Below are 26,045 nucleotides of genomic sequence, written 5' to 3' on the forward strand. Positions count from 1 at the left end.
GGTGACTTCGAAGTCACATCCCTTTGGAGGGGCCATTCGACCGTCGCTCAGCTGCGTCACGAAATAATTCCGCATGCCGCACCATGCATAGACTCAATTCTCCATCAGACACAGCGGTTCCCTACTCTGGAATTTCTATCTGCACATTGCCAAAAGATCATCACCGTCCCCTCGATAACTTAAAGCATCGACTACGGGTCAGCCTGATGAGCCAAACTACCCTGGATTCTCCTCCATGGAGCCTGACTCTCACACACACACTCACACACAACAACAACCGCCATTCGCCACTAAGTGGCGGTGACGTCACCACGACGCTTGTGCCAGGCCATGTGCACCTTGAGGCCACGTGAAGTGTCGAACGCCCGCTGGCAGGAGGTCACGGGGCAGACCCAGGTGCCACGGGTCGACTGACTGAGATGACCGAGATGATTGGTTGATGCACCACTACTGTGCCAACGTGCTGTGCTTTAGCCACCCGGCGCTCTGCTCACACACAAAAACAAACGTGCTTATTTTTTTTTACGCTGAGTTAAACATTGTGTTTAATTGTAATTAGTATGCTTCGTTTATATTTATTGATCAATTGATTTTTTATAGACGTTGTTTTTTGTGTGTGTGTGGTTTTCATATGAGCCCTCGTGGGTTTCCAACCTCACCTGGACACCTTTTTTAAAATATTTTTTTGTACGAATAAACAATACAATAAAATAATACAATGCGTGCTAAAGTTAAACATGCACGGATTCAAAACGACCTTCGTCACCTTCACTTCTCTCGCCGTGATTCCGACAATGCAGTGTCTGTCACCTTGGTGTCGTCATTAATTTTCTTACAACTTTAACACTCACTATGTAACCTCACTGCAAAAGTTCCTTTTCTCAAATGAGCAATGCATGTGGGCCTGCGTCTCTGCTTGTAGCCTTAGGCGTGTGGTACAGATTCCACGCCCTCACAATGGGGACAGTTTTATATTTAATTACAGGACAACCACTGACTTTTTGCAAAGCGGCACTCATTGTATTTGCGACACAAATCTATGGAGCGCAGAGCAAACCACCAACGGAGGAGGCGTAGCAAAAACCCCGCAAGCGCTCTCTCCTGAAGCCCTCTCGTCAAGCCGAGCAGACCTCGACATTTACCATTTAGCTTGTGGACATATTGCTGCCATCATCCGCAAGGAAGAGAAGAATAAAATTGCGTCTGCTAACCCCAGGGGGATGACGGACTAAGGCATCCCCGGGCAGGGTATTAACTCGTAACCTTCCAAGTCCGCGTCAAGCGATCAAAACCCACTGGAACCACTCAAGTCAAGCACAATGCGAAATTTCGCCACTCAGCTGAGAGCGAATGTCAAAATGTTTCATTTTTTTCTGTTTTTCACCAGCCTGAGGGCGCAAGAGTGTAATTATGGGGCTGTCCATAAATGACGTCACGCACCTGGGGGAGGGGGGGTCAGACATTTGTGACGATGTGTGACGAGCGGGGGGGGGGGTTGAGAAATGTGACGTCACATCAAAATGCGCAACTTTAAATGAACATAGACAACACGTTCTACTTGATTAAATAGACTTTTAAATAAATGTTTTCTCCGACATCAGAGTGCAGCGCCACATTAAATACGCACTACAATGACAATAATTTAAATCGATTTGAAGCATGTTTTATTTTCAAAATGGAAATATAGTTTGGGGGGGAGGGCAGAGCTTTGTGACGTCATATTTGAGGGGGGGTCTGACTATTTGTGACGCCGTGTGACGAGGGGGAGTGGGGGTGTCAAAAATCGTCCAAAATCGCGTGACGTAATTTATGGACGCCCCCTATATTGTTTATTGTAATTGGCTGTCAGGGGGAATTGTATTGGTAAATTAAAAGTTTCTTTATATCTCGCTGTGATACTCAAACGTGGCCTTCAGTTCCATTCTCCTGGAACTGCGTTATAATAATTTACATTTATTTGTCTGGCGCCTTCCACTGATGTTTTAAGTCACCTGTACGGACAGGGCAGCACAACGCTTCTTTCTTGTTAATGGGCGCTACTCGACGGGATGTTTCTTCAACAAAAGTGGGGTTTTTTGTTGTTGTGTTAAATTGTCGCAATTAGGTCACTGTTTTCACTGGATCCACCACACTCTTTTGGCAACTATATTCTCACCATGTATTTTGTTGTTGTTAAATATCGCCCCCCCCCCCCCCCCCAGTTTAATTGTTGTTGCGTCCTGTTGGTACTATCGGCGTCACATCACGAGACAAAGAAACCCCTCTCAGATCTCTGGCAGAGCTGTAGAACCCTTCGTTGGTTTCACACCTTACTAGTAGGAGGCTTTCGCGACCAATGTTATCCATAAAAGAGGCTGTTTTGAGTTAGATCATGTAAATATAAAATGTGTTGTTAAACCCGCCACCACCCGACACAACCGATTAGTAAGGTTTGTCACGTTAACAAAACGTAACAATTCGTCACTAGCGCAGCGCACCGGTGTGTTGGAGACTAAACCCCACAACATTTACAATTCGAGTACGACGTTTCGACGGTAATTACAACGAGCATCATCAGGCGATAGCCAGAGTTTATTATCATGGAGAACGCTTCGTGTTAGAGACCAGCCCACTGAAGTATATATAGCAGAGCTAGAACTCGGATACCTTGGCAGTGACCCTCTGGTCCGCACACACAGTGAAGGGCGGTCACTTGTCATACATAAACTCGAACAAAAGAACAGCGTCATGCGGAGGGAAATGGTTAAGAAAATATAAATGTATGCAAAAGAAAGGATACATTATACTTGCTTTCGGTGGGCACTTGGATATATTAGTTTTGAGGGAGCATACTTGAACTCAACTCATGCTAAAGATTGCACGATAATCATGATTGCAAGGAATTAGATATGTAACAAACCAAAAAAGAAAAAATATTGAAAGATACATTTGATTGTAGTGCATTTGCTTTATTCTTCACTTGCAATGTTCGTCATAATTTCATTGATTTAGAGGCATAAATGTGAGCTTCTGTTCATATGTTGAGAGTTAAAACATTTCCACTCAGAGGATATAATTAGTTTGCCGTGGCATTTTATGCCATTTTCTCTAATGCATTTTTGAAACTTGTCATTAAAATTGTTTTGGCTGCTATTATATTGCACAACAATTGGGGCACATTATTACAAACATTACTTTTTTATGAAATGTTTAATTTTATCCTTTCTAAAGGGCCGACTTGGAAATTTGGTATGTCATCGAGGTTGCAATGGGCAGTCTGTGTTAGTCAGTCTGTGTTAGCCGCTGAGGGCATGACTGGTTTATTCATGAATTCCTGTTGCTCTATGCACGATGCCTACTTTAACGTGGGCAATATCGGCTGATTGACCGATTATTGATTGATAGGACTTCTGTGCAGGGTGGAAGGGGTCAGTGCGCTGAGATGGCACTCGGGGAGATCGGCTCAAGTCAAATGTCACCTCCTTGACGCCTACGGGAAGGGAGTTTGGCAACACGTGTGTGACCCGTCAACCCCTCGCTCTCCACAGCGCTGGATTACACCACAACCCCCAAGGCGACATGCACGCATAGCCGTGCAGAGCAGAGGTGTCCATATGCCCTGATGGAGTGAGTGGCGGGTTAGCCGGCCATCGGGCAATAACTTGAGAAAATATTGTACGTAATAGAGGTGGTTTGTTTGGGTCGCGTAAATATATTTAGATCGCGTAAATATATAAACGTGTCGTCAAAACCCGCCACCACCCGACACGGCCAACTAGTAAGGGTTGTCACGTAAACAGAACGTGGCAAATTCGTCACTAGTACAGCACCACCGGTGTGTTGGAGAGCCAAGTCACAGCATTTACAATCTGAGTACGACGTTTCGCCAGTAATTACAACTAGCTTAATCAGGCGACACATTTATATAATTACGCGATTTGCCCCAAAAAACCTCTATTATGGATGATATTGGTCGCGAAACCCTACGTGTTAAACGGAAATATTGCAGGTAATAATGATGACGTTAAATTGATTGTGAGCTGAAACAAGGTGGAGGAATTGACAGCCCTGGCTCAGATTGTGTAAATTGGAGGGTGGCGCACTGCCCCAATGCTCATTTGAAGTAAAAATATGACTTTGATCGACGCCCGTCAATAGGCAAAATAAAGAAAGATTTGTCGATTGGATCCCCCGATCGTGGTTGTAAGGGTCGTTTTAGAAGAAGGGTGTCGTGCAGCACACTGCTTCACCATTGCTTGGCAAGAGACGGGGGGGGGGGGGGGTGGGAATGTGTTTCGCTAATTTGGGCGATGACATTGCAACGCACGGGGGCACGCGCACCTTTCGGAGGTGTGCGTGCACGCGCACCTCGGGGGGATTAATTTTCACGTGAAAAAAAATGAAGCCAATCAGAAATAACGGAGGTGAATTTTTGCCACTTATCTCCTTTTTAAACATGAACAACAAAAATGTTTTAAGGTTCCTCCAAATGGTTATTTTCTTTCTCATTTTCCGTGTTCTTGCTGCTGCTCCTGCTGCTGCTGATGCTGATGATGATAGTAGTAGGTTTTTACCCTTTTAAACTGGCACAAAACCGACACCTTTATACAAGGCATCATGTTTGCAATAACCACAACACAAGTAGTCAAAAATGCAAACAAAAAGAAGCAACTCTGATAATGATACTTGACTACTGGTGTTGTGGTTATTGCAAACATGATGCCTTGTATAAAGGTGTCGGTTTTGTACCAGTTTAAAAGGGTAAAAACCTACTACTATATTTTGGCACTGGTAAAAGAGGTCTCATGGTGAGGATGATGATAACAACAATAATGATCGGCGGATAATGAGATGATTCACAGGATTTCCCCCAACTCTGCGGATAACGGGAATTGTGCGTAACAGGACCACGAAGGAGACGAGTTTAACTTCAGAGCATTTTGGGGAATTCAGCTCCTCTCTCGCCCGTACATCTTAAGAATCTTCCCACCACCACGTGCTGAGCCCACGAGGCACCAAACCCACCCTCCTGTCCTGACATCTGGGAAATCAGGCCACGATTAGGAGTGAACATACTCGGGTCACAGTGCCATCTTTAGCCTCCCACCGTCAGTGGTTGGGGTCGCCTTGAAGCTGTGATGCTGTGGACCCATTGGAGACTCTAATAAGAACCCTGACAAAATGAATGATTAAGGTCGTTGGCAAAAGGTGCAATGCAGGAGACCTAGCGTGGAGTGCAAAATTACATCCTGAAGCAGAACATTAGTGCCGGATACAACCACAGTTTGCAAATGTGACTGGTAACTGTGATGGTTACCCGTGTATCGAGAGTTAAACTTTAATGTGCAATTTTATTGAGGAACTCTGCGTCGTCTTGGCGGGGTTTGGGACTGTTTTGCTGCAAATCTCGCGTTCGTTGTTGACAGATCGGCAGGAAGTTATGCACTTATAGAATTTGTACTTGCATATTTTAATTATTTTAGTGACTTGCTTCACCGTTTCTCTATTTTGCACTCCCTATCGTTGAAGTTTTCGTGACTGCAAGGATCCAAACTCTTTGGTTCTTTCGGTAAAGTCACGTAGGTGAAAATAAAATAAAATAAAAAATCACGACGAAAGTATGTGGACATATTTTTCGATTTAAAGCTTTCGTGACTGCAGGGATTCATCTTCTTGGTTCTTTCGGTAAAGTCACGTAGAACGGGTCTGTTCTTCACCTGAGGACGGCTGCTTGCGTTGTGGCCGAAACGTCGTGATAATTATTTTATAATGTTTTATTTTTATTATTTTATTATTTCCCTTCTACGTGACTTTACCGAAAGAACCAAGAAGATATGTGGACATACTTTAGCGATTGTTTTGTCGCTGTGGTTGTCCCCACCTGAGGACGGACTCTTGTGTTATGCCCGAAACGTCGTGATTTATTTTATTTTATTATCACCTACGTGACTTTACGAAAGAACTAAAGAGTATACTCCCTATCGTGTGTTTTTGTATTATTTGTTGTTTGTAACTCGCTGACCCCCGTGCCCCCCCCCTCCCCCCTCAACTGGACGTCTATAAACAAAAAGAGCTTCATAGCTCATCGGATTTCTCCTGCAGTTTAAATAAAGATTCTGATTCTGTTTGCTGCCAAATATCTATGAGAGTTTGCGTCCGAACAATACAGCCGCGTTTGTTTCGACAGGTGAACCTTCGCAAGTTCATGGGCTACGTACAACACCTGTCGATAGAGAAAATCAAGAAGATGGTTGACCGAGGACTGGACCCAAACTTTCACGACCCTGACAGTGGTGGTAAGCGATGGCGGTTGTCTTGCGAGGTGAAATGCTCTCCGAGGGGCGATCTTGTTGCCCTACATGAAGTGGGAAAATTCCGACGCGTCATGCAGGCAGGTGATATTCATCGATTCATTACAATTGGTGCACACTCTCGTCATCGCCATCACGAGCTTTGACCATCGTCAACTACTGGACGTAGGGCTCACTAAGTTATCACCACTCATGAACATTTTTTTCATTTTACCAGGTAAGGGCCCACTCAGCTACATAGCTCTTTTTCAGAAGCGACCCGGCCACAATTAATAGCTAAACAAAGCGGCTTATCGCGTGGAAATTTATATCAGCCAAACGCACCTTAATCCTTCTTCTAATGTATGTTCAACTTCTTCCCCCCGTGCCTCCGATTAGCACCCTTGGCTACGTACGGTGCGAAAGAAGTCTAACGTCCGTGCAAACACACGCGCACGCGAAATCCATCGTCTGCTCCGCGAGTGCCGCGTCGAGATTTGTGTTGTTGTTGTTGACGCGTCCACCGCTGTTGCCCCCCCGCCGTGGCAGAGTCTCCGCTCACCCTCGCCGCGCAGTTGTGCAACAGCTCGGACGCGATCCGCACCCTGAAGACCGGCGGCGCCCACCTGGACTACCGAGCACGCGACGGGCTCACGGCCCTCCACAAGGCGGCGAGGGCCACCAACCCCGTCGCTCTCATGGTACGGCGCGCGCCCTGCCCATGCCCGCACCCTCCGATCGGCAAGGTTGGCGACGCGTACGGTCGCGAACCGAGGGGTCCGACGTGCGGTCGAAGCCCTCTCGACGGCGGTAGTTGGGGTTTCCACGAAAGCGGTCGTTCAGCGATTCAGTCGTTAGGCGAGTGTGGGGAAAGACACGTTGAAGGCTTCGTTCGTTCTGATAGCATCGGAAGTTGCCCTTTTTCACCCAAAAAAACGTACTTTCTAATATTTAAACAATGGATATGAATAAAGATAGAACATTTATAAACGCATGTTAAAATAAACACGCATTCATATTTACTAATATTTACTGTACCTACAACAGCCCGTCATTAACAGGGCAATGGTCGGTAAGCGAACACATTGGGCTCTATGGAGGCACTATACTACTATACACTACACTATACACTACACTATACACTACTCTACTATACACTACACTATATACTACACTCTACACTACTATACACGACACTACTATACACTACACTATACACTACACTATACACTACACTTCTATACACTACACTATATACTACACTATACACTACAATGATATACACTACACTATATACTACACTATACATTACGATACACTACACTATACACTACACTACTATACACTACACTATACACTACACTATATACTATACTATACACTACTGTACACTACACTACTATACACTACACTATATACTACATTATACACTACTATACACTACACTATAGATGACACTACTCTACACTAAATTTCGATTTAAAGCTTTCGTGACTGCAGGGATTCATCTTCTTGGTACTCTACACTACTATACACTACACTATACACTACTCTACACTACTATACACTACACTATACACTACTCTACACTACTATACACGACACTATACACTACTCTACACTACTATACACTACACTATACACTACACATTGGGCTCTATGGAGGCCCGTTATTAAGCGATTCATCGTTGACAGCGGTAGTCGTCAAGAGGGGTTCTACTCTATGTACGCACAAAAGAACAGCTATGATGTTCTCGCGTGCGGTGGCTGTCACTGTGTTCAGAAGCCAAATGCCCATCAGAATCAGGATCTTCATTTAGACTGCGGCAGCAATCCCGTGAGCTACGGAGCTCTTTTCACAGACATCCCGGACGGTCGGTTCGGCGAGGCAACGACGCAATGCTAAAGTGGCGACGTCGAGTTCCGCTAGCCAACGCCGCCGCCGAAGAGGGCTTCGCGAGAGAGCCCGCGCAAGATCTACGAGGACCGGAGCTTGAAGGAGCGTTCCTCCTTGGTTCCAAAGCAAACTTATAGAAACGTTGCCAGGTTGATCCGAACGGAAATCCGGTAGCCCCCTTAAGCGCCGACCGCACACCTCGGCGAAAGTGTCCCGGGAGTTCCCGGCGGCGTCCCTTCGAGCAATTCCGCGAAGCGGATCTGACGGCGGGCGATCGTTTTTCCCGCCGCGCTTCACGTAGCCTTGCGGGAGCGGTGCCCGCGACGCGGATGCCTCTAACGGCGCGGAAATGAAGATGCCGCCGCTGCTGAGAGGGAGGAGGAGGTTTGTCAATTTTGGTGTGGGAAAACGGACGCGCGGGGAGGCGTAGGTGAGCCCTTTGGATTCGGGCCGAACGATTAATCGATTTCAAGTCGAAATCGCAATTTGAAATAATGCGAGTAGCAAATGGCAAAGGCTGCGTTTTTTTGCGATTTGAAAAGTCCTATTACTTTCTTATTGGAATTGTTTAATTAATTATTATAACTTTATTTATTTAACTTAACAATTGTTTTATGTTTGATTGCTCTATTTCAATTAAATAATTTTAATAAAATCATGTTGGAAGCAATTCATATATTTTAAGTTCTCATCCTTGCATTAGAATATACAGAGCGGTTAATATTTTGATGGTATCACGTGGTGGTAATGCTCCATCACGTGTTTTAAATCTATTACACCGCGAATATTGAACTGAAGCTTGACTATAAAAAAAGATTAATCGCAAATCAAATCGCAAACGCAACATCTGTCAGAAAAATCGCAATGAGATCTTCTCCCCAAATCGTTCAGCCCTAGTTAGGATGGTGACGCGCGGCGTGCGAGAGTGGAGGGGGGAGGCAGCGTTGCTTGCGCTCACATCTACAGCAACTCAATTTGGATGTTGCGCGTTGAACGTGACTCATTGAGCGAGAGAGAGGGACAACTCAAATGGCCGCGCGTCCACCCCCCACCCCGACCTCGTGCGCCGGACCTCCACAGGCGCTACTCGCTAACAGCACTTGCCCCGACAGTCTGTTACAGGCTATACGGGGGAGTTGGGACCTTTGTCTTTGTGTCGCTTCCTCGGCGTGGCCCACCGCAGTTTGGCGGCGTTACATTGATTAAACGCTCATTCGGAAACCCAAAAAAAAGCCAGCGCCTGCGCGTTATTTACGCGTCTCTCAGGGTGCAAATGAGGTGTGAAATGAAGACTCCGTGGGCTTTTCGGTGACAACGGTGGCCACGGCTTTCTGGGTTCGCTTCCAACCCCCCCCACCCACACCCCGCTTCGTCCTGCGAGCACCGCACGAGGGAGACGGCACGGCGGGGCCGTTCACGAGTCGCTGCGACGTCTCGCTGCGGATCGGTTCTCCTCGCCTCTTCGTAGTAATCATAACGACGATGATGATGATGATGATTACGTTCATGAAGCGCCGTTCGCGAAGCACCTTCAAGGCACCACACAAGACAGTAGCGGCGGCAGCAGCAGACACTCAAAATGACAATAGCTCTCGATTGGAAGTTTTCGTGACTGCAGGGATTCATCTTCTTGGTTCTTTCGGTAAAGTCACGTAGAAGGGAAATAATACAAATAAAACGTAAAATTAAATTCTCACGACGTTTCGGCCACAACACAAGCAGCCGTCCTTGTGTTGTGGCCGAAACGTCGTGAGAATTTAATTTTACGTTTTATTTTTGTGTTGTGGCCGAAACGTCGTGAGAATTTTATTTTATTATGTTTCATTTTTATTATTTTATTATTTCCCTTCTACGTCCCTTTACCGAAAGAACCAAGAAGATGACAATAACTCGTGAAGCGCCGCCGAGAAGGGACAAGGAACGCGTCGGATGCTCAAAGCCGTTTGCCGCATTGCCTGAGCATTGCATCAACACGAGCGTGTGGCGAATGGGGCGTTTAAGGTGAGCTTTAAAAATGTCCACAGGCTCACGGATTCTGACATCTCGTGTGACAGAGTTCCAGAGTCTGGAGGGGCCGTCACACAAAGGGAAGAAAAAAAATATTGTCGGCTCGCAGACCGAAGGCTTGACCCGGAGATCTGCTGCATCCCCAGATCTTACAGCCCTTGAGGGGCTATCGAAGCGGTGCGTCGTTGATGAGGGTGGCCTGGCAGCCGTGTTTGTGTTTTAGAGCCACGTGTTACGGTGGTGGGTGATGGGTGACCAACCCAAGCGCCCGGCCTTCTTCTCCTTCTTCTTCCCCAGCGCTATTGCACCAGGTGCTCACTTAAGGCTGAGTCAACCTAGTGGGGGACGTTGTGGCTGTGAACGGGAATCGAAATCGCGTTGTCAGAATCGGGGTGCAGCGCGCTAACCGCTGCACCACCGCCCCCCACACCCCCCAAAAAAAACAAAGACAAAGACCCCCCATATAGCCTTAACAAACTGTTGGGGCAAGTGCTGTTAGCGAGCACCTTTGAAGGCCAGCACAGCACACGAGGGGGTGGGTGGCGAACATCACGCCCGGCCGCCTTTGTCTCCCCAGTGCTGATGTTCACACATTGCGTCAGGTACTCATTTTAGGCTGAGTCGACCTAGGGGAGGCCCATGACCGGTTCAGATAATCGCCACCGGTGTTGGCCGTGAGCGGAATCGAACTCGCGTTGGCAGGTTCGTGGCGCAGCGCGCTAAACGTTGCGCCACCGCTCACCCCCACTCCCCACACACACACACGCACATGAACACGTATGAACACATACAGGCAATGCAGGGAAAAAACTTCTCCTACGCACGGACAAGTGGTCTCATGCGGCTTACGCGAATTTGTTGTCGTGCACAGCAAAATCTCAGGAGTGGCGCTATGGTGAGAGCCGCGGGTGGAGCCACTTGTGAAGTTGCCCCTAAATGTGGCAGGCAGCAGGATTTGTTGTTGTTGTCAGGAATGGGGCATTTTACCCAGGCTGCAGTGACAATGGCCAACGCACAAGGGGTCCATGTCAACATCATCAGCGAGTAAAATGTACGAATGGGTTTTAACCCCTCTCTGGCAATCAAACAGGAGGTGTTAAGATGTTCAAACACATTTTGCGTGGAATCAAGTCTGCAAAAACCACACACAGCATTTGCGGTGAACATGCAAAACAAACGTGCTCTGATGACATATGGCATTGTCTCTGAAAAGGATTGGCCGACACCACAGACAGCCTTCTTTATTGCCTAGTCTCGCCAGTGTCAGAACAGAGAACGCCAAAAGGTGATCAGGACGATCAGCTTCTTTGTCTGGGAAGCGGTGGTGTAGCAGTCAGCATTCTGCGCTACGAACCCGGCGACCCGAGTTCGATTCTCGCTCACGGCCAACACCGGTGACGAGGATCTGAACCGGTCGTGGGCCTCCCCTAGGTCGACTCAGCCTCAAACGAGTACCTAGTGCGGTGTGTAAACATCGCCACTAAGGGAGACAAAGGCGGCTGGGCGTGGTGCTGTCCACACCACCCCCTCGTGTTCCGTACCGGCCTTCACACCACTTGCCCCAACAATTTGTGTTACAATCTACGCGGGGGGGGGGGGGGGGGGGTGGAACCTTTGTCTTTGTCTGGGCGTTCGCAGGCGCTGATGGACCTGGGAGCGTCGCCCGACTACAAGGACAACCACGGACTGACGGCGCTCTACCACACCGCGATGGTGGGCGGAGACCCCTACTGCTGCGAGCTGCTCCTGCACGAGCACGCGTCCATCGGCTGCACCGACGAGAACGGGTGGCACGAGATTCACCAGGTGACCGATGCTCGCGACGCAGCTTCGACCGTTGATTGTGCACTTGCGCCGACCGCTCGGGTGTAGCACTCTCAATGCGCGAGCCACTTTGCAACCGGCGAGTTGCAAGATCTGATTTCCCTCCCCCCTCCACCCATCTCACCACCAACCGCCACCGCGGGCCACAGCAACTCGGCGCTTCGCCGGTCGGCTGCGAGCGAGACTCTGCAGACAACGGTAGCGATTGGTAGTTGGTGAAAGCGGGCCGACTGCTTGAAGATTTTCGATGTCAAATTTGGCTATGGCGTCTCGACCCACGCGCGGTGGTCTGTTGCGCATGAATGTTCGTGAGAGATTCACCTGACCTCTTTAGCTCGGTACATCAGTATTCAATCCTTGTTGCACCAAATCTTTAACGAGGGCACAGGAACTTTGGTGAACAAAGAAACTACATTGAAACTGACGAGCAGATCACCTGGGGACAGTGAGATGTCTTTAATTGACGATACCAGGTGAGCTCAGTTAAGTACAGAAGAGGTGGTCTTACCAGTGAATGGCTGCAAGGTATCAGACAGATATCGGGCCAGTTTGTAGGTGCGTGAGCCAATGGTGGAGACGATGGGACGAAGGGGTGTATCTTCATGGATTTTTGGTAAGCCATACAATCTGGGTGGCCTAGTGGCAGAAGGTTTTAAGGAAAACCGTTTGGTCGTTTCAATTAATGAAGCTGAATCAGTGATGATACTGTTCGTTTTTGTAACGAGACTGTTGGTGGGATCTCTTTTAATTTTTATGTAGCTACCATCATTAAGTAGGTCCTGAATTGTGTTATTGTACACGGTTTTGTCCATGATGACTGTGGTATTGCCCTTATCGGCTGAGAGGATGACAATATCATCCATCTCTTTCAATTGAGATGACTCAAAACGCTCATCCTTACTGATGTTGCTGACTGGTATCTTAGCGCTTTTGAAGTTTGCAGCGATTTCAGATCTTGTCACGTCTGCAGTGATGTGTCCCAAACCCTTTAAAGCTACATCGACCTGGGCCAAAATTCCATCCACTGGTATGTGTTTGGGGGAGACTGCGAAGTGTAACACTTTAGCCAAAACCGACTTTAGACCATTGGAAATGGGGCCATTACTCGAATTAATGACAACCTTGTCAACGTCTAACTTTTTAATGAGTGGATCTGGTTTCTGCTTGGAAAGGAGGTTGAACTTGGAAATCATACTTACATTTAGCTGACATTGTAGCGGTTGATGAAGCAGTCATGTTATCTACATGTTCCAAATCAGATGTAGACATTTTTTTCTGTCAGTGTTAAGTGTGATTTCAAGAGTGTCTTGTCTACATGATCTAGTTCAATTCAGAGCAGTCTAATTCTCTCTGAGATCAGGGCCAATCTAGCCCTAAACAAGATTCGTTTATGTGACGGCAGAAGAAGTCAGTGTAAATGAGATCGGTATTACCTTAGAGTCGCGGCATCTCTTCAGAAATGCGAGTGACTCGATCACATGAGCTTTCTTGTCTCGGAGTTTGTTGAAAAATCGTATAGTTATTTGCAAACCCTCCCCCTAGAGGCGGTTACATTTTGACTTAAAACTTTCGTGACTGCAGGAATTCATGTTATTTGGTTCTTTCGGTAAAGTCACCTAGATATATATAAAAAAATAAAGTGAATAAAAAAAATACTGTAGCCTGGTTCTTAATCGGAGTGAGTGTCCTGGCAGTCTTTAATGTAGACTGTAGCCTGGCTATTAAGTTTGGTGAGTGTACTGGCAGTCTATAATGTAGACTGTAGCCTGGTTCTTAACCTCGGTGAGTGTACTGGCAGTCTATAATGTAGACGGTAGCAATGGTTTTCTCCTGCATTGGCATTAGCTGCCACACCCATGCTGCTGGTGCTGCTGAGACACTTAAGCTACGCCCATCTCCAAACCTTTATAAACAGTTTGCCTTTAGAGGCGAACCCCCCTTTTCCTCATGACGCCCGCTTGTGTTGCGATTGAAACGTCGTGGATTTTTTTTCAGGCTACACTCTACATTATAGACTGCCAGTACACTCACCGAGGTTAAGAACCAGGCTACAGTCTAAATTATAGACTTCCAGTACATTCACTCCGATTAAGAACCAGGCTACAGTATCTTTTTAAATTAACTTTATTTTTTATTATTATTTTTCTATCCACGTGACATTACCGAAAGAACCAAAAAAAAATTAAAGTTTTTTTTCAGAAGTGACCTGGCCACAAATGATCGCTCAACTTAGCAGCTTATCATATGAAATTGATAGCAACCAAATACTCTAAACGCATGTTTCAAAATGTGGAGGGAAAAACCGGAGGACCCGGAGAAAAATCAACACGACTACGGGGAGAGACAGACACGCAAACTCTAAATATACAGCAGACACCAGGCACGAGAGCGAACCCACGACCTCCTCCATACCAGGCGAGGTAGTTAACGTCTCCTAGCCACCATGATGATGATGAGGGAGAGACACGCAAACTCCAAATATACAGCAGACGCCAGGCACGAGAGCGAACCCACGACCTCCTCCATACCAGGCGAGGTAGTTAACGTCTCCTAGCCACCATGATGATGATGAGGGAGAGACACGCAAACTCCAAATATACAGCAGACGCCAGGCACGAGAGCGAACCCACGACCTCCTCCATACCAGGCGAGGTAGTTAACATCTCCTAGCCACCATGATGATGATGAGGGAGAGACACGCAAACTCCAAATATACAGCAGACGCCAGGCACGAGAGCGAACCCACGACCTCCTCCATACCAGGAGAGGTAGTTAACGTCTCCTAGCCACCATGATGATGATGAGGGAGAGACACGCAAACTCCAAATATACAGCAGACGCCAGGCACGAGAGCGAACCCACGACCTCCTCCATACCAGGCGAGGTAGTTAACATCTCCTAGCCACCATGATGATGATGAGGGAGAGACACGCAAACTCCAAATATACAGCAGACGCCAGGCACGAGAGCGAACCCACGACCTCCTCCATACCAGGCGAGGTAGGTAATATCTCGCCACTGTGACACTCCAATCCTACAAATTCTCCTCCACAAAAGCTCAGCATGTGAGAGACCTCAGCTGTTGTCACCAGCTGATGATGCCGGATGCAATCTCCATCACAAACGTCGCACAAAATCGACGGAATTTTCGCTTTTGCCTGTCAGCATTCCTCAGGGTTTTTTTTGCTGCGCTCAATGCTTTGGCATGCAGAACACCGGCTCTTGGGTGCCGTTTCCTCAGCTGCTGTAGAAGCAGCAACGCATCAACGTATGAGCACAAGGCCCTTGTCAATCCGCTGCTGGATGAGGGACCCTCCAGGGCTGTACAGGTTGTGTGTGGGTTGGGGTGGTTACTTTCATCATACTTCACCACACTGTTCAGTGCAAGTTGATAACGGTGGGAGGCTTAGATGCAGGAGCCTTAAAAGTAGAAGTACAGAACAATAATTGTTTGTTCTACTCTGCCCTCTGCTTCCCCATAAGATTGCCTCACAGACTATAACACCCGTTTTGTTGTTGTTGCCGTTGTAGTTACAGTTTTTCGCTGAGTACCGGGCGCAAACAATGCCAAGTGGCCAGCAACAAATAGCACTATTTGAAGATGTACTAAACCTAAGATGACACGATAGCTCACGTGGGCGATGACACACTTGGTCACGTGCGAGATGACACGCTTGGTCACGTGCGAGATGACACGCTTGGTCACGTGGGCGATGACACGCTTGGTCACGTGGGAGATGACACGCTTGGTCACGTGTGAGATGACACGCTTGGTCACGTGTGAGATGACACGCTTGGTCACGTGCGAGATGACACGCTAGGTCACGTGCGAGATGACACGCTTGGTCACGTGTGAGATGACACGCTTGGTCACGTGTGGGATGACACGCTTGGTCACGTGTGAGATGACACGCTTGGTGACGCGTGGCGGTGGTCCCCGGGTCAGAGCGCGCTCTCATTTTGGTCAGGGGGCCACGTTAAAGTCACACCCTTCCCCGGAGTTTGTTAATTTAATTGCTATTTTTAGGTTGACCTCCCCGAGGGTGCTCAATGGTGATTGGCATCCTGCAGCAGATATAATCGTACCATTTGGACGACGAAAATTTAAAAAAATTTAAATGGGGAGGGAGGGGGGTGGAAGAGGGGAGGGGGGGAAATATATTTAAATGTTTCGTGTCGACTGGAGGATTATTCGCGAGGAGGCATCATTGCTCAATGGTTTTGCCGGTGTGTCCTTCCGGGGCCCTAATATGCATTTATATTGGCGCTGTTACAAGGAGTCCCGGTAGCTTTGTGGACTTTTTACGGCGGCGTCACGACAGATGCTACCCCCCCCCCCCCGCTGCTGACTGCTGTACAGCGACCTGGTGCCCCCCGTGTGTGTTTGTGTGTTACGAAAACGCGCGCGCATCACGCACCCATTTTTTTTCTTGTGGCTGCAGTACTTCACGTGAAAGACTTGGCAGCTGCGAAATTCACCGACGTCACCGATATTTAGAATGACGGCTTCCCCGAGACGATGCCACAGTGTAATGGTACAAAGCGCAACTGGCTTGCGAGCCAGAGGGCGCCTGTCCAACCTCCTGGCATGGCAGTTGAGCCACTGGTGCAAGTTACTGAAATCCATCCACCTCTGTCCACCCATGAACCTCTTTACCTTGCTGATCTCGCCAAGGAGCGTGAACCATCACGGGAACTCCGGTCATCCTCGCAGCAGTGGCTTTTGGGCTCAGCCATCGAACAAAGACGGTCGCCGCGTCGCGCGATTTTTCAGATGCGCTCCTGCGGCCGTCTGGAACGCTCTTTCGACATTAGCCACTGGGAGGGATGCCCTTTAAAATCTAGGCTGAAAAGTAATTTCTTTAGAAAATGCTTTTTGTGTTTAGTTTGTTGTCCTTCCCCCTTACCCTCGCACCTCCGATTAGCGTGGCTGGCCTACGCACGGTGCGAAAGAGGTTCGACACACGTACACAAACACGCACTATGTGTGTGCGTATATTAAGCCGCGTTTGCGTTGTCGGTCCTGCGTTGGCCTCTCATGTAGGCTATGCACGTGGCTGCCGCCAGCAATCCGGCGTCGTGGATGCGGTGGCGGTGGGCGCTGGTGGATCGCAGGAACGTTGAGAAACTCCCCCCCCCCCCCCCGCCAAGGAGGGGGCCTCGTGACCCCTGGCTTCTGCCAGGAAAATGCGGTGCGGCAAAAGTGTGGACTCCCACCTTGTTCCGTCCTTATGGGAGAGAGTGTTTCGGTTTTCTCCAGGCGCTCAGATTTCCTCACGCATGGAAACTGCTCGTTAACGCTTTCCCGTTAACACTTTCCCGTTCCGAAAGGGCGTCTGTAAGTTGCGAGGTAGGGGGAGTGTCCCATTCACCGCCGAATCTCGGAACACGCAAGTGGTTCAGCGTTGATTTTATTTCGAGAGGCGTAGCGGCGCCGCTGTTTTTAAAGATATTGTACTCAACGCAAAGAACAGTGGCGACACGACTGCCATAACTCTATGATATCTGGCAATAAACTGTGCCACACGCCCTCCTGCATGGCCTTGTGGGAACCTCTGTATGTCTTCTGACGTGAAGACGTACGTCATCAGAACGGAGTCGGAAGAAAAACGGATGACATCCACGTAGATGAACGTCGTCAGTTTTTCGTACATGTACGTCATCAGAATGGGAAAAGGGTAAATTGACCGATAACGCCTCAATGCATACAGGACGGCAGGGCTTGGGGCCGTTGTTGGCGTCGGCTCACCGCCTGACCCCTGCCTTCCCGCTCGTCCGTGGTTCTTTACCGCACTTCTGAGTCGTCCCTCTCTCTCTTGCTACGAGAGCGAGCGACTACCGTGCGGCATGACGCAAGTTGACATCAACGTTGTCACAGGCAATGTGGGGGGCGCTGAGGAGGTGGCAGTTTTACTTTTTCACGCCTGGCAGACGAGTCATTAACGTCGTTTTTTTTTTTTAAGGCCACAATCGCACGGCGTGGACGGCTGTTACATACACAGTGCTGATGTATGCGGCAAACATTTTTTGTTTGTTAATAATAATTCCGAGTCAATATTTGTATATTTGTTTTGTTTTTTTCCCCGTGTGTTTCAGAGAGCAACATAAACGTTTAACCGTAGAGTAGCAATTATGTCACGGCAGAATGTTTCCTTTTTTTTGTTATCGACAGACTTGCAATGTGAACCCTGCCCTCCCCCACCCGAACCCCCCCCCCCCCCCACCATGCCGATGTGGATAAACTTGCCTCCTTCATGGGAATGTGGAATTTCCAATTTCCCGTGTGGGAAAGCGGCTAAGGATCACCAACCATATTGGGCCCCAAGGATGAGCGGAGATAATAGGGTAGCAGACGAGGGGACTTTCGCCACACTTTCGCCACATACTCTCAATATTATGACGAAAGCAGGGTCAGTGGAATTATATCTGAACGGCAGCAGGTGAGGGTCTCGTGTCCAGTCTATTGGCACTTGCTTGCCTGCCGTCCGTGAATTTACTAGCCGGGCAGAACACTTGAAGCGGTATAATGCATTAAATCCTCACGTCTATTTTTCTGCCCGCACGTTACCATCTTATCCGTGTAACCCAATCATTAATATCGTTACTTCTCGGCGCATCTCCGTATTGTTTCCCACCGGCGCCTCTTCCTAACACATTCCTCAATCACGGGGACACGGTCCCAGCGCTTCGCACGCCGGACTAATCTATTTTTGTTTTAGAGCTCTCCGCATGCCGCAAATGGGTTCCCGAGGGCATCTCTCTGTGCCGTACACATTTTCGGGGTCCCGGCATCACATCCGCCCGTGTGGCCTCTTGTAATGGAAAGCCTGAGCTGTATAAATTTCAGGGACCCCGGGCCACTTGATGTTCACGTGACATCACCGTGTGCAGTGCGGCTTGTTGTTGAGCCGTCTTCCTTTGTTTTTTTGGGGGGTGGGAGGGGGGGGGTTAGGCCACGTGGTAGTTGTATTCCAAACTTCTTGTTCAGCCGTTGACAAAAGAGGGTCACCACACTGCGCCCCATCAGATGCGCTTCCGTGGCCGTCTGGAACGCCCTTGCTTACGATATTAGGAAGCCACTGGAGCTAGGCACCTTTAAATCATCACCTAGATATAAAACGGATTTCTTTCGAACCGCTTTTTGTGCTCAGTTTGTTGTCCTTAGCATACTTGGCTACGGTGCAAAAGAAGTTCAAACATACGTACAAATATACGTGGGTGCTGGGTCTCAACAGCCTTGTCTATGCCTGCACCTGGTCACCTCTGAGCCATTGCGAGACCACGGATTGGTGCCAGGCCTCAACAACTCCCGTCTTCCGTCAGGCCTTGCCGGTTTACTGGGCCCTACAGTGATCTCAGAATCCCTGGAGCTTCTTGATGCCGAGCTCCTGAACCCTGTCACACGCTGCTGCTCGCCTTCTTACCGACCTGATTGCGTGTATGTTGCGTACGTACCTTGACCTTCTTTAGCACCGTGCTAGGAGTACGACTCAGTGTGGATTTCCTGGACAAATTATTGTGCTGCTTCAGTTTGTTCGCTCATAACACTGACAGGCAATGTCCATCCAAAGTTGCAAGCTGAAAATGCTAAGCCCACCATAGTTATTGCTGGTTGTTGCAATTTGCTGACCCGACTCTGCTGGACATCTGTAAAAATGAGCTTGATAGCTCATCGAATTTCCCTGCGCGAACCACAAATTAGGCTTCACGTCGACAAAACACGTGGGGGTGCCTGCTATGTTCCATCTTCGTCTTCGCACACAGCTCATCAGCAGGCCCACGACCACACTTCCCAGTTTCGTCTCCTATACGCGCAGCTCATCAGCAGGCCCATGACCACATTAAAAAATCTAGATTGAAAACTCATTTCTTTTAGAACTGCTTTTATGTGCGTTTAGTTTGTTGCACTTCCCCCGCTGATTAGCACGGTTAGCTACGTGCGGTGCGAAAGGGGCCGTCCATAAATGACGTCACGTACCTAGGGGGGGGGGTCAGACATTTGTGACGATGTGTGACGGGGGGGGGTTTTGAGTAATCTGACGTAACATCAAAATGCGCAACTTTAAATAAATATAGACGACACGTTCTACTTAATTAAATATACTTTTTAATACTCGTTTTCTCCTACAACATCAGAGTGCAGCGCCACATTAAATACGCACTACAATGACAATAGTTTAAAGTGATTTAAAGCATGTTTTATTTTGGGGGGGGAGGGACAGAGCTTTGTGACGTCATATTAGCGGGGGGGGGGGTCTGAATTTTTGTGACGCCATGTGACGAGAAGGGTGGGGGGGTCAAAAATCGTCCAAAGTCGCGTGACGACATTTATGGACGGCCCCAAAGGAGTTCAACGTGCGCACAGCATACATGTTGTACGCACGTGGAACTCCGTACAACATACATGCACGTAGGTCTCCGCGGCATGGCATGGGCATGTCAAGTGTGGCATTCCAAGACCACGATCATGACAGCGAGCAAGGGGATCAAGGTCTGTTGAACGTACCGTGCCAAACACATTCCCTCCCGCCCGCCCGCCCGCGCCACCTACATATATTGTTCTGCCACGCAGTGCTGTCATGAGAGGCGGCTTCGTCTTTTTTTTCTTCCACAAAGCTCCGGACACAGAATTAATTAGCAGCAGCACGTTGCGGCAAAGTGCGCAAATTTGTCAAAGTACACGGGCGGCTGGGACAAGCAACGTGCTCACACTGCGGCCTGCCAGACCGCCGAAGTGGCCGGGTTTTTGTTGTTTTCTTTGAAATTGTGTGCCATTAACGACTGGAACCAGAGTGATGATTATTACTAACTAGCTTTAACTACCCGGCTTTGCCCGGGACTTGGATTCTTGTCTTGGATGAATACACGGCCTACGCGGAGGGTGGGGGGGGGGATGCGTGACGTCAGCAGGCGCACTGCGTGACGCTGCCGCATGCGGGTGACATCACAAATGTGACGTCACAGCTCACTTGCCGTGCAAAAATATATGCATTATTGCGCCCCCCCCCAAAAAAATATACAAAAGTATATTTTTTATGATTTTTGCATGGTGTACAGTCTGGAAAGTACCGATGTCCAGTAGGGGGCTGGGTCAGCAAGTTACGACAACCAGCAATAACTATGGTGGGCGTAGCATTTGCAGCTTATAGCTTTAGTGTGATGTTTAAATAGTGTTTTAATACATATAATCATGTTGGGTAGACATTGCGTGTCAGTACCCGGAGAAAAACCCACGCTTTGCGCGAGGGGGCAATACTCTATCCCCCGTGCAGATGGAAACAGATGTGGATGAGTCCACTTGCTGTACTGCCATCTCCTGGCGAGCCGGGTGTATGGCTCCTCATCGACGCCTACGGGGAAAGGAATTTGTGCACGGTGATCCACCAACCCCCCGCTGCCTCCCTCCGCAGTGCCAAGTCAGGGGCCACGTGCAGAGGTCGTCACTGCCGGCAAAACGGACGGCGAACAATTTTTGGTTGCGAGGCCGTCGTCGTTTCGTTGAAACACGAACAATCGCAGCGGCGCAATTGGGGGGGGTGAGAGATGGGCTTATACCCCACTAACGTGAGACACATTTGAGAAGCCCTATATTGACGGATGAGGTAATAGGAGTTGGATATGAACCCAATGATAACGCAAACGTCCCTCAAGAATGTTCTTCTTTGGAGCGCCATTTCTCATTAATGGCGTTTTGCCAACTGCAGGAGTTTTTTTAGTTTTGTGTTATTTGTAGATATATTTTTTTCTTTCTCCCAGCCTGCTTTGTGGACAGGCATCCGGGCAGTAGTTGTAGCAGTCTGATGGAGTATTGCATCCCGAATGGCTGGGCTTCACGAGTGCACTGATAACGAAGCTACATCCCTCCGCTGATAGGGCGCACGAGAAAATTGCCACGTTCGCATTTTCGAAACAGTTGCTTCAAATGTAACAAAAATGAAAAATAAGCATTGCTTGTTGCATTGATAATGGGTTATTTAAAAAAAATAATTGCCGGATTGATGTCTTGAAAATGGAATAATACAGCTCTTTGGGGAATGTGTCCGTTTAAATAATGTATTTATTGACTGCGCTTTTTGCCAATTGGGGAAAAAAAACACCACACGGACACACAAAAAGCCCGCTTTGAGTCACCGAAGAAAAAGTTCAAATCCTGGCAACGAAAAAGAAAATCAGCGTTTCCGAATTTGGCGTGCGTATGTTCGCACCGCCTCGGTGTTTGACGTGCATGTGCTGCGCCCGAAAGGCAAAATGATTTTACGTTAGCGGCGCAAAATCTGGGCTCTAAAATAAACACGCGCCGTGTCTTAAGAAGGTCGTTACTGTCACCGTACATCAGTCAGGCGAGATGTCCCCCACAAAGTGCACTTCCATGCCCAAGGAAGACGAAGAGGATAACCCGAAGGCCATAATACGCAATTATGCAAATGGTATTCTCTTGTTACTTTTACGAGATTTTTTTTTTTGGTTTACATATAAAACGTACAACGCAAGTAACTCCATAAACAAATATGTATATTCCACATTGTATGCCCCGAGCTCACGCTCAAACCTCTGTGGCACCCTGCCACAGTTCCGTGTTTCGCCGGTTTTATTAATCCCATTCCCTTCAGCGGCCCTTCAGACAGCCGCTTTCACCCATTTAAAAAAAGAGCACATTTTGACCCAACATATATTCAAACTCATTTATACTTACGCGATCTAACCCCAAACACCTTTATTATGAATAATATTGGTCGCGAAAGCCTGCTTACGTGTTAAACTGATATATCTGCAAACCACCATCGTTATCCTAACCTCATCTATCTCAGAAATGTCTTGGAAAATTTATAATTTTCTCCCTTCCTTCGTTCGGTGGCAGGGCTCGCAGCCTCTGTTATTGTATCGCCATTGATCCTCGTCTCCCCGTTACACCCCCGCCACGCGTATCTCCCAAGCCTGCCTGCAGCACTGCATAACACTGCCTAGCATCCGCGAAACATCTTCGACATCGGATAACGTTTTTTCCCCACCGCTTCTGAACACCTCCAACCCACGTCGCAATATAATGACCTCCCTTCCCCTTACCCGCATGCAAAATGATGATGCGAACACGGAGAGCCCAACACCCATACATCGTGGCCTCCATCCTCTCAGTCCACAAGCCCTGAAGTGGCGACAATTTCGCACCTCCGTATTCTCTCTGTGGACCACGGACAACCATGCGGTGGTCATCACCACCACGTGTAATTCAACTCGCATGAGCCATGTTCACTCGAACTCCGGGGCATCTTCAGAGCGACTTCGCGGGCGCTTTCAGATGCGCCTCTGTGGCCGTCTGGAACGCTCTCTCCTTCCGATATTAGGAAGCCGCCGGGAGCTATGCACTTTTGAATCTACATTAAAAACGAATTTCTTTAGAACTGCTTTTAGTGTTCAGTTTGTTGTCTTTTTCCCGCACCTCCGATTAGTACGGTTGGCTACGTACGGTGAAAAAGAAGTGTGACATACGTACAAGTGCGTACGACTAAATTTGTGTTAGCTTAGGTGGTACATATTTCTAGACCTACTGCCTTCTGCTTTCTCTCAGTAACCATGTTAAGCCGTGTTTAATTACCCTAACCGTTTAAAAATATTGCATCTTCAGTTAGCACACTTACGCATTTCTCCTCGTTCTTCACTGTTGGACCCAGCTCCACTGGCGCGAAAGCCTCGCGTTTTTAATTACAGGATGCAAGTGACAAAAGACAAATCGAGGGAGTCACAGCGGCCGATATTTACAGCAGAGGCTGATTTTTAATCAGCCGGAATAAACGGCAGACAAGAGAGAGCAGCTTTGGAAATTAAAAAAAACCGTGGTATTTGTTAAACATCAGCTGCTCTGTTAACATGTTTACGTGCTTCCGGTTAAATGTGATACACAGAGCGGTAGACTGTTTAGATTATGTTGCTATTAAATGTCCAAATGATAAGCCACTTTGTGGAGCTATCATTTGTGGCCAGGTCTCTTTCAAAAAATAAGTAAAAACCTCAGTGGGCTTTGTCTGGCAGGATGGGATGGTTTAGTGTTGTATTTGGTTGTGTTTGGGTGATTTGTTTACATTTCTTGTACTTTGCACTCCTATATCGTGTTGTTTTATATTCTTAGGTTTTTTCGGTAAAGTCACGTAGGTAAAACATCAAAATTAATGAAAATAAAATAAAATAAAACAAAAATCACGACGTTTCCTTGCAGTCACGAAAGCTTCAAATCTAGAATTGTTTTATATTGTTTGTTGCAAAGTTTTTTTACCGGCGAGAAATATCTTGATAGCTCATCGGATTCCTCCGGTATCAACATATATTCGGATTCTGAGGCGCTCCCTTTACAAAATATACGAATGTTTACGGTGACCAGTAAAAACCCTTCTTCACTTCGGACAATGTTGACGTTGAGCGAGAAAGGGAGTTTGCGAGTGGTGGACATGGCGAACGTCAAACTCCTCTTCCACCGCGTTTACAAATCGCGAGATTCCCCCCCCCCACATCTCTGGTGGCATTCCACTCGGAGACACGGCGTGGTCACCGAAGATGCCTTTCCCTTATTCTTTGGTAATTTCGGTAAAGTCACGTAGATAGAAAAATAACAATAAAAATAAAGTTATTATTATTTTCTATCTACGTGACTTTACCGAAATAACCAAAGAGAAGTCACGAAAGTTTGAAGTCAAGATGCCTTTCCCTTGTCCGCACCTTCATTAGCAGCGCCACCGCCGCGTGTCCCGTACCTCGAGATGCTTCCTCGTCCGCGTCCTGCCAGTTTTGTCAATGACAGCGGGCCCCGATTGAGGCCCGTTATCTCAACCCCCCCCCCCACCACCGTACGAAAAGGCTGGCGGTGACTGATTTAAATTGTGTCGCCCTTTGGCTGGTGGACGGCCGTGTGAAAATTACGGTGATGATGATGATGGCGGTGGTGGTGCTTGTTGTGGTGATCCCTCTGCCTTTGCGATGGGCGGACAGGCCGATTGCGATGGTCAGCCGAGTGCTGGTAGCGGGTGTGTGTCTGTGTCTGCGTGTGTGCGTGAGGAGCAGTGGTGTAGCGGTTAGCGCTACGCTGCGCTACGAACCCGGCCACCCGGGTTCGATTCTCGTTCACGGCCAACACCGGTGACGATTATCTGAACCGGTCCTGCGCCTCCCCTAGGTCGACTCAGCCTCAAATAAGCACCTGGGTGCGGTGTGCAAACATCGCCACTGGGGGGACAAAGGCGATCGGGCGTGGTTGCTTTCCACCCACCCCCTCGTGTACCGTTCCGGCCTTCATAGGCCGCTACTCGCTAACGGCACTTGCCCCAACAGTCTGTTAAGGCTACACGGGGGATCTCTGGCTTTGTCTTGTGGGAGCAGGGAGGAGGGGAGGGGGGGGGTGCCGTCGCGTTTGTCTCTGCGCGCACACCTTTGTGCCCAGGTGTGTGGCGCTGGCACTGTGGTGGGCCTTGCCCTCCGACGGTCAATTATTTTATTTCGGCTGGATGAAGCGCCCTTTCAGGTCTGATGGACTTTCGCTCGCTCTCTCTCCCTTCGCATGTCGGAGCGGCAGTGGTGGCTGTTGCAGGGTGGGGGGGAAGTAGGCTGGCTTCCACATCCCAAGGCGACAATGGGTGCAGTTACACCCCTGCCGGTGTTGTTGCTGCCTCCATACGTCGATGGTTGTTGCCTCCAAGCTTGCTACGTGACATCCCGAGTAAAGCCACGACATTAACAACACGCCGGTGGGCTGAAAGTAGTAACTAATTGGCACGTTTTGTTCACGTGACAAACCTAACTGGCTTTGTCATGGCGGTGGAGTGTTACGACCATTTATACTTACGCGATCTAACCCAAATACCTTTATTTTGAATAATGTTGGTCGCTAAACCCCTACGTGTTAAGCTGGTGTATATTGCAAAATTACAACTAAATGGCGATCAGAAACTAAAACTTGATACACGCGGATTCTTTAACGAGCGTTCATGTAAAATGTCATGCAATGGGACCATGATGAACTTACTTTGCTCAACGAAACTAAACCATTCTTTACGTTACCAGAT

General features: G+C 48.2%; 1 protein-coding gene across 1 annotated transcript in view; it reads left to right on the forward strand.

The window, feature by feature from the left end:
• Window positions 1–26,045, forward strand: part of LOC144942335 (SH3 and multiple ankyrin repeat domains protein 2-like) — a 362,265-nt gene that overhangs the window by 89,019 nt on the left and 247,201 nt on the right. The window contains exons 4-6 of the mRNA XM_078869142.1: window positions 6,167–6,275; window positions 6,819–6,970; window positions 11,812–11,979. Coding sequence (XP_078725268.1) covers window positions 6,167–6,275; window positions 6,819–6,970; window positions 11,812–11,979 — 429 coding nt within the window. The remainder of the gene's footprint in view (window positions 1–6,166; window positions 6,276–6,818; window positions 6,971–11,811; window positions 11,980–26,045) is intronic.

The sequence above is a fragment of the Lampetra fluviatilis genome, chromosome 27 (genome assembly GCF_964198595.1).
Source record: "Lampetra fluviatilis chromosome 27, kcLamFluv1.1, whole genome shotgun sequence".
In the NCBI taxonomy this organism is placed as follows: domain Eukaryota; kingdom Metazoa; phylum Chordata; class Hyperoartia; order Petromyzontiformes; family Petromyzontidae; genus Lampetra; species Lampetra fluviatilis.